This window comes from Poecilia reticulata, linkage group LG16, assembly GCF_000633615.1.
Source record: "Poecilia reticulata strain Guanapo linkage group LG16, Guppy_female_1.0+MT, whole genome shotgun sequence".
In the NCBI taxonomy this organism is placed as follows: Eukaryota; Metazoa; Chordata; class Actinopteri; order Cyprinodontiformes; family Poeciliidae; genus Poecilia; species Poecilia reticulata.
In genome coordinates, this window is record NC_024346.1 from 30,003,695 (window position 1) to 30,013,431 (window position 9,737).

Genomic DNA, 9,737 nt, shown 5'->3' on the forward strand with positions numbered 1-9,737 from the left:
TGGCATAAACCAGATGAAATCTGGTAGATGGTGACATAAAGCATCACTCTCAAGTTATCAAAGGGTGCGTTCACACTGCAGCCTGAAGTGACCCAATTCCGATTTTTTGGCAATTCCGATTTTTTTGCCGGGGCCGTTCACAGCCAGTAAATGCCTGTATGCGTTCTGCAATGTGAACGGGCAAACGACCTGAAAGTGTCCTGCATGCGCAGTAGAGGGCGCAAAAGCGTCAGCATTCTCAGTGTTCTGCCAACCGCCATAAAAAGAAGAAGTGCTCAGTGTTTGCGGAAGTAAACATGGACGCTAAAGGTGGAGCTAAGCTTACACATTTGAAGTTGCTATCCGGCCAGAGCAGCATATTAACAACTTAATCCTCATTATTCTCCGTCATGATTGTTGTTTTTCTTCCCGCTTGTGCGTATCAGGATGCAGAATAGTGAGATTTGTTGAGAATCAATGACGTTCAGTTCGGATGAATGCGGCCTGGACGTTAGATCGGATTTGAATCGGATACGTATTGGATATGGGTCACATTCGAAATAGAATCCGACCTGTGCTGTTCACACTGCCATGAAAAGATCAGATACAGGTCGCATTATGTAAAAAAAAAAAATCGGAATTGGGTCACTTCAGGCTGCAGTGTGAATGCACCCAAAGCTACAGAAGAGAGTAAGGCTCGCTATAGAGGGTCTCTAGACCCGAATCTATTTCCTCATGTAGTATGCACATTTCTATTGATATCAAATTGTGGGGAAATGGTTAGTCTCTGGTCTTTATCTGTAAAAACAAAACAAAATTTAGAAGAAAAAACAAAAGTAAAAAAAAAATAATCATTTTTCATACCAGTCTGTTTTAAAAGCTAATATTCCAACAAAGTTTACCTAAAAATATTCAAGAAAAGCCTAAAAGGCTTTATTTTCACATTTTAAATTACAACTCACATGCACAGCAGTTCTGCAGAAGCCAGTGTTAATGAGCCTAACATTTTATGTTTTCTTAAACAGTACGTCATTAGTGTAATAAGGTATTAAATCTAAGCAAGTCTCACAGTTCAGGGCTCATAGGCCAGGAAAAGCATTAACACACTGACTCCACTACATTCAGTATCTGAATACTTTCTAAAACTAAGCATTTTAAACTAAGCACAAACTGGGAGATAATCTCTGAGTGACTTCAGCCATCTTTTCCCTGGAGAAGCACTTTTTCTGCTTAGCAGATTTAATGAGAGCTGAGCCAGGTAAAATAAAGGTCTGCATACTGCCCCAAATTCCATTTAAAGTGCCAGGCAAAGTCTCAGAGAAATAAATTAGGAAAGAGACAGCTGGTTTTAAAAAACCCACGGTTCTATAAATACAGGAAGAATTACATGCACAAATTCTGGGTTACACCAATAGGTTGAAACGTCGATTTTTTACTCTGCAATGACTCTTTAGGTAGCTAGTTGACTAGTCACAATTATATGACAAAACAGTCTTTTACAAGAAGATGGAAGATGAGGAGATAGGTAAATTCACCAGCTAATTATCACATACGTTTTGGAAGGAAACAGTACCGGAAGTGGAGTCAACTCAGCAAGAACCCCACCATCACGTTTCAGCTGAGAAAATTAAACACTTTTATAATCACTTTGAGGAAAACTTTAGGTAAAAAAAACTGAGTGAAATAATGCCTCCAAAAGGATCCAAGACCGAGGTGAGACCAGATGAGGAGTTTGTATCACTTATGCAAGTCAAAGAGTTACTGAGCCAGCAGAAGGAAATGTACATAGAGTTGCTTCGACAGCAATAGGACAATTTCAAAGGCTTTGCTAAAATCATTATGGATACTACAAACACCAGACTGGACAAGTTGAAACGAGAAGTGTAGGACATTAAATCCAGCCTGCAGTTTACACAGAAAGGTGTGGACGACATCAAAACAGAAAGCTGTTTTGTAAAAACCTGCTTTCTGGCGTACGAGGTTACTCATTGCAGTCGGACATATTTAGAATTTGTGATAGCCTGTTGGCAATCACTGATAAGATGGAGTACTTGGAGGGTCACTCTAGGAGAAACAATCTGGTTATTGACAGAATTACTCGTTTGGCAGTTGACTTGGGCTGAAACGTAGGAGAAAGTGAAGACAGTTCTGTCTAAAACATTAAACCTGCAACATGAGATCAAGATGGAGAGAGCTCACCGCACTGGGAAACCCAGAGGAGACAGACCCAGGCCAATTGTCGTCAAATTCCTGAGGTACAAGGACAGATTAACTATTTGCAGTGCACTTAAGGGATCCAAAATCTACATTAACGAAGACTTCACAGATGCTGTAAGGAAGAGGAGGGTGGAATTGATGCAGGACTTAAAAGCAGCACGTAAAAGAGGGGACATCGCTTATCACCATTATGACAAGTTGATCACCCATCCCTGCTCGAGTACCCCAAAATTACTCAGTGACGTTTAAAGGACAACCAGGTATGTACTCTGCACCCAGCGATACCAATTATTAGCCAAATATACAAATATTACCATGGCAACATGGCAATATTACCCCCATAGCAAAAACCTGCTACAGATCACTGATTATGAGGATGTGGAACTGACAACATTTTGGTACAGCGACTATCATCAGCAAGATATTGAAAATGACATTGATCCTGATTTTTTTTTTTACAGGTATCAATGACAGTTCTCACTATTACACTGATGACCAGTTCAACAGCAGCACTAAAACTGAACATAAGCTTTCAATAATTCACTTTAACAGTAGAAGATGGTACGCAAATTTCTACAACATCAAACAGAACCTCCAACAACTCACACTGACTTTTAGTATCAATGCATTTTCAGAAACATGGCTCAAAATTGAAAAGGGCATGGACTTTGAAATTGATGGTTATGAAATGGTTTGTAAAAACAGAAAACAAAAATGATGGTGGTGTAGCTCTTTTTGTGTAAAAGTACATTAATTATAAGATGATAAAAACAATGTCAAGTGTCATGGATAATGTTTATGAAAGTGTGACTATAGAAATACTAGTGGAAAAACTAGAAAAATTCTGAAGAAATTTAAATAAGGCCTGCTGAAATGTGCCCATTGCTTAAGACCCAGCATTTTAGCTATCAGTATTAGGAGTTATACTGCCATGCTTGACATGGTTCACCACCAAAGTGCAATGACTGAAGCATTTGCCAGGTCAATCACCATAATGCTATGGCTGACATGTTTTCACTGCTACAGTACAAGGACTGAACCTGATACACAGTGAAATTCTGTCCGGGACTAACGACTATAACGACTATAACCGTTGAGAACCACACTCACATGTGGTTCTCAGCGCCCCCGAGCGCTTTTGCCAGGAGCGGTGTAAAGAAAGGCTGGCCGACATTAGGCGTTCATAAATCAGTTCAACCTTGAGCTAAACGCAAGTTACTCCGCGGAGCTCGGGCCGGGAGCGGTGGAGAACAGCTGGCCGAAATTAGCGTTCAGAAATCGGATCAACCTTTAGTTAACTCTGCGCCCCTTACTCTGCAGAGCGCGAATATCCAACTTGAAAACAACTTCACTGCGGTCAGTAACGCAAAGAAAACACCAGTGTTCTGACTAGTTTGTTTTGGTCTGTGAACACCATAGATGGCGCCGAGCGACGTAAACGTCATACGCTGTAATGTCAGCTCCAAAGCTCTATTGGGTGTAGAACAATAGGTGCCTGCCATGCATTACATGGGAGGCATGTAATGCATGCTCTTCCCTATGTAATGCTAATGGAATGCCCCAAAAAAGAAAGAAATAATAAAGAGGCATTCTATTGGGTGTAGAACAATAGGTGCAATAGGTGCATCAGTCACTGCCTTCCAATGCATTGCTAGGGCAGGCCCCAATAATAAAGAGAGAGCTTGTTGGGTGAAGACCAGTAAGTTCCTGCCATGCATTGCATAGCAGGCCCTAATAAGAAGAATGTCTATGATTTTTATTTAGAGCTCCTGGATCAAATATAGAAATATTCAATAACTGGGTGGAAGAAAAAATTATAAAGTTTATCAAAAAGTTGCATTTATCTGTGGGGATTTCAACATTGATCTTCTAAATCTAAATAAACATAAAATGACAGAAGAATTTATTAATACCATGAACAGTCTAAGCCTGTATCCGAAAATCGCCAGGCCCAGTCGCATTACATCGCACTGTGCAACATTAACTGATAATATTTTTACAAATTTTCTTGAAAATAGTTTAACTAGTGGAATATTAATAAATGACATGATGGATCATTTACCAGTGTTCACAGTCTATGACTGTAACTGCAAAAAAAACTGATCAAAACATCAGATCACAATACAGACGGGTTAGGTCAGAAGTCATTGAAGGCACTAAAGCTGATTTGATGACATATAATTGGAGATTAATTTATAGAATAAATGATGTGAATTCAGAATATGAAGAATTTTTACAAATATTTAATAATTTAATAAGAACTGCCCAGTTAAGGAAAGTAAGATGAAAAGCAGGCAAAAAAAAAAGAGTAGTGGATTACAAAAGGAACACAAAATGCATATAAAAAGAAAAACTTTTCAGGGAATTTATAAAACATAGAACTTCTGAATCAGAAAGCAAATATAAGAAATATAAAAATAAGTTAGCTAACATTATAAAGGCATGTAAAAAGGAATATTATAAATTATTGGATAGTCATAAAAATAATACTAAGGCAACATGGAATATTTTAAATAGTGTTATCAGGAAAACTTCTAACAGTAACAATTATCCACAGTATTGTTTAGATAATGACCAGAATATTACCAATATGAAGAGTGTTGTAAATAAATTCAATAGTTATTTTGTGAATATATTACCTCACTTAGCAGAAAAAATACCTGTGGTAAAAACAGCAACTCATCTTTATGTTACAAGTTCAATGTATCTTAACCCCATAAAAGAGAAAGAAATCACTGAATAACTGTAAAAGTAAAGCATCCACTGACTGTGATAATCTAGACATGAAAACAATTAAAATGGTAATTGAGGGTATCTCTAAACCAGTGGTCCCCAAACTACGGCCCGCGGGCCGGATCCGGCCCGCCTCCACATTTGGTTCAGCCCCCTGAACAATACCAGAGAGCATTTAGATTTTTTTTCATATACCGTATTTTCCGGACTACAAGTCATTTATATGCGGATTTTTCTTCAACCACCAGGGGGCTCTTTAGCAGGAAATGAATCATTGGAAGTCTGGTTACTTGCACGCCAACATTGAGCCCACAAACAGCAAAATGAGTAACAAACAGATCAGATGTCTTTGGAAAGTTTCTTTGCAAAGGGGAAAAGGCCCAGAGAAGAGACAGGAGAATGGATTTATCCCGGACCGGTAGGTGAGTCCCACATTACAAGCCGCTCTGCGTAACATGCGGCGACCGGCTGCTAATGAGGCAATGAAACTTAAAGCTGCTTCGCCACGTAGAGACCAAGCAGGCTGTGGATATAAGCAACACTTCGGGTGTCATTGTCTCTCATCACCCCCAGATCAGACCGTCTGGTTGCAGAGAAACAAACTCAGGGCTCCCGTTAGTCATCATCGTGAGTTAAAATTTTCACGAAAGTAAAATGTTCGTTTTTGTGGCGCTTCTGTATCTTATTTCAATGGGATATATAAAAGTTACCATAGCGACCAGAGTCAGAGCGTTTGGGCAGTGGTCGAGAGGAGAGGAGTAGAGCTTCGGCCGATTCTCCAAACTTCTGTGACCACAGAGCTGATAAAAGTACAGGTTCGATCGGTTCGTGCTCTGCCACACGGCACGAACCGATTCCAGTCACGAACATCCCGATTCCAGAGGATAATTCAGTAAAACCCCCAACATAGCAGGAATTTAGAAAAAACAAACACGGATGGCGATGTACAAGCAATAGTGATAGTTTGTGGAGTCATTTTAAGAGATAAAAGACGTAATAAACGGAACAGGCGGTGGATGAAAGACGACGGGAGCAGCCACTCTACTTGCTGCACTATGATTTGGAGGTGAATATGTTTTTTCATAGTCAACATTTTTAACTGAATGAACATAATAATGACCTTTTAGATTTAATAAACATTTCCACATATGATCTCCGATATCCACCGGACTCTCAGTTGCGCGATATGTCAGCTGTTTGGGATTCCCCTCCGTCACTGCGCTTTTTGATTGGCTACCTGTCACATTCAGCAGGTTGTATTCTTGTTTCCAGTCAGGGAAAACCCCACAGGCTGCGATAAAAGGGCCAAAATTACCCAAATGGGGCATATTCAGTATTTAGTGGGAACACCAACATGCAGAAGCCTTATCTGACTGTTCATCCCMCCTCCCCCTCCYYCTCTCCCGGGCCGCAACAAAATGTCCAAGTCTTGACCGGTCCACGGTAATAAACAGGTTGGGACCACTGATTCAGCACATGCTAGTAGCAACACGAAGGATCAGCACTTTTATTGTTACAGTTACTGTTCGGAAACTACCGTAATAAGTTCTGTTAAATCTAATCTTGGCAACTTTTTCTTTTTCAACCCTAATAAATGTGATATACAATTGACCTGTTATGACTCAAATTTTGGGTGTCCGCCCCCCTCTGCTGCTGCTGCATTGTTGTGGAAAACCTGGAGCGGCAGAGATAACTGAGGCTTAGATGCGTATGTTTACTGGTTTAAAAAACAAAAAAAAACTTTGGGGTTGTGGCTTATAGTGGATTTTTACTGTGAAGAACCCAGAGAGGATTATTTGATTGTGCTTTCTGGAAAACAATATATTTTTTATATTTAGGCACTCCTGCAATTGTCTTTTTCTGTTTCATTTTTTCTGTTACAAACTGACTCCGGCCCTCCACCAGAGAAGGAAAAAGTTATGTGGCCCTCACAAGAAAAAGTTTGGGAACCCCTGCTCTAAACCATTTACTTACATTTGTTAATTTATCATTACAAACAGGACAATTTCCCAACAAAATTAAAATAGCAAAGATCATACCGATGTATAAAACTGGCAATAATCACCTCTTCACAAATTATAGGCCTGTTTCTCTTCTCTCTAAGTTCTTAAAAGTCTAGAAAAGCTTTTTTGAGAGAATGGAAAAATTCATAGAAATACATACACTACTTTGCAGTGATCAATTTGTGAAAATGGGAGATTTTGAATCTGACTGGAGATTGTATGTGGGGTACCTCAAGGGTCAGTGATGGAACCAGTTTTATTTAATTTGTATATAAACGACATAAGCAAAGTGTATAAAAATTCGTTATTTGCTGACAACACAGATATTTATTCTAGTCTCTGGTGAAAACTTACAACTTCTTTCCATAGTCACCTCAAAAATCAGCAATTTAAAGAAATGGTTTGACAATAATAAATCATCACTAAATTTAGACAAGACCAAAATCATGGGTTTTGGGAACTCAAATTCAAGTTCAGACAGCGGGTCTAACTCTAGAAAGGGTTAAAAATGTTCTTGGTGTAATAGATTACAAAATCAGTTGGAAAGCTCATATTAAACATTTTCACAAGGTCCCTCCCCCCGAGACATGACACAGATGTACTTATGTAAAGGTTAAAAGTTAAGAGAAATGATAAAAGATAGATTTTAGTGTCCAATCATGGTAATTGATATTTAAGTATAATGCAAATACCATGTCTTTTGCCAAATTATTTTATTAAATGGTTTCCCCAGAAATTATACAAAATGTCAAGTTAAGGTTAAGGTGGGTATCTGGTTTTTCTAAGCAAACGATGTTTGAGGAATTAAAAGTTCTTCAGTAATATTTAATTGTACTTTAGACAAGATTGAATACTTATTATGAGGGAGAGATATAATCTGCTTTTCTGGCCTCACCTTCAGGTCATACAGCTGCTCCGTGGGTTCCTCCCTCTTGCTGACATTAGAGAAAGAACGAAGAGCACCTGTAAGACGCGGAGGAGACATCGGTCCCTGTGTCTCGTCACCGCAGCTGGACTGGTACTTCCTAAGACTAACGCAGAAAATGCACACAGAAATAAGTTCACATGGTAGTATGCTTGAAAGCACAAACTTTATCTATTAAACAAGCGCAACAAATGTCTAATAACTGCTTCATTGGAAGAGTTGTATTAGACAACTAATACAGTGAGGATGGTTATTAGAAACTGTCCTCGCTCAGTGTTCCCCGGACACCAGGATGTCCAGCTATCCCACACTGTGTTGAAATAAACAGACATGTGGAGTGAGGAGAGTTCAGGAAAACCCTTCCAGATGAAACTGAATTTCCTGAATTCAAAATCCTGCTAAAGAATGAGGAGTCAAAGTTACTTGTTCCACGTCTAAAACGTTCTAACTTTATCAGTCAACTTTAAAGCCATCTGTTTTCGCGTTTTATTGTCTGATAATTCAGTTTAGATGTCACCGTGTATGTTCTGTAACAACCCGAATATCGTGCAGCATGTGAGCTGTTACCGCTGCTAAGCTAGTCCTTGTCCGACATCTCCGGCTAATCAATTTCTTTAACTGACTTAAGCACCGTACATATAACAAGCTGCGAGGAGTCGAAGGAATTTTAACTCTGATCACAGGGTGTGATAGCACATACTTCTGTAACATTACCTCTTAAAGTGCTGTTTGAAACTAAATTCGGAGACAGCGAGTCTATTAGTAGCCTACAGGCTGCAGTCAACAGAAGTAGCTGTGCGCACAGAAAGGTGGGTATTGTAGTTTAACGTAACGGAAGTATAAGAAATTGTCTTTAAAGAACTACATTTCCCATACCAGTGACATTGTAGCGTCATCTCACCAGGATGCATTGAATATTTACACTGGATTTTTTTTTTCTTTCCTCTGTCTCCCTGTTATGTATGGAGATCCATTTCAGCCAAAATTAAATAAATAAATAAATGGGTGAAATAAATAAAAAATGAGTAAAATAAATCAAAAAATGAAGAAAATGAGTGAAATAAATAAAAGAATTGTTAAATAAATAATTTAGCTTTTTCATTAACCCAATTTTTCATTTATTTATTTTTCATATTATCAATTTCTCAATTTCCTTTTTTTCATTCATCTATTTTTCATTTACCCATTTTTCATTAATCTATTTTTCATTTAACCATTTTTTAATTTAGCTTTTTCATTAACCCAATTTTTTCATTTATTTATTTTTCAGATTATCAATTTCTCAATTTCTCTTTTTCATGTATCTATTTTTCATTTATCTATTTTTCATTTGTCCATTTTTCATTTATCCCTTTATCTATTTACCCATTTTTCATTAATCTATTTTTTAATTTAACAATTTTTCAATTTCCTTTTTCCATTAACCTGATTTTCTATTTCCCAGTTTCATTAATCAATTTCTCATATATCCCTTTTTTATTTACCCATAAATAAATTTGTATTTATTTATGGGTAAATTTATTTACCCATATGGGTAAATTAACTGGTTAACTGGTTAAACTATAAATAAATTTGAAACAATTTGAAAAAATTGTTTTTTTCAAACAATTGTTTGAAAAATTATTAATTTTCCCATTTTCCAATTTCCCTTATTCATTTAGTATTTTCTTATTTATCACATTCTATTTCCCCGCAAAACTTAGAAAAAATAAATGCAAATGAGGAGAGGCACGTCATCAGGCTACAACTTCCCCAATTGGTTGGTTAGCGTCACACCCATACTTTGCTTCAAGAAAGATGGCGACCTACTAACGGGTTATCAATAAGCTGAAGCTCATTAACTTCATTAGAAAATAGTGTTATTACTCCTGACTTTAGTT

The 9,737-nt window shown here is 37.7% G+C and overlaps 1 protein-coding gene across 2 annotated transcripts in view; it reads right to left on the minus strand.

Moving 5' to 3' along the window:
* The window catches only part of ascc3 (activating signal cointegrator 1 complex subunit 3), a 368,707-nt gene extending 360,050 nt beyond the window's left edge, over positions 1-8,657 (minus strand). For both annotated transcript variants that reach the window (XM_008432855.1, XM_008432857.2), the window contains exons 1-2: positions 8,572-8,657; positions 7,828-7,963 (exon numbers count right to left, since the gene is read on the minus strand). In XM_008432855.1, the coding sequence (XP_008431077.1) occupies positions 7,828-7,917 (90 nt within the window). In that variant the 5' untranslated portion in view covers positions 7,918-7,963; positions 8,572-8,657. The remainder of the gene's footprint in view (positions 1-7,827; positions 7,964-8,571) is intronic.
* Between the last annotated feature and the right edge of the window lie 1,080 nt (positions 8,658-9,737).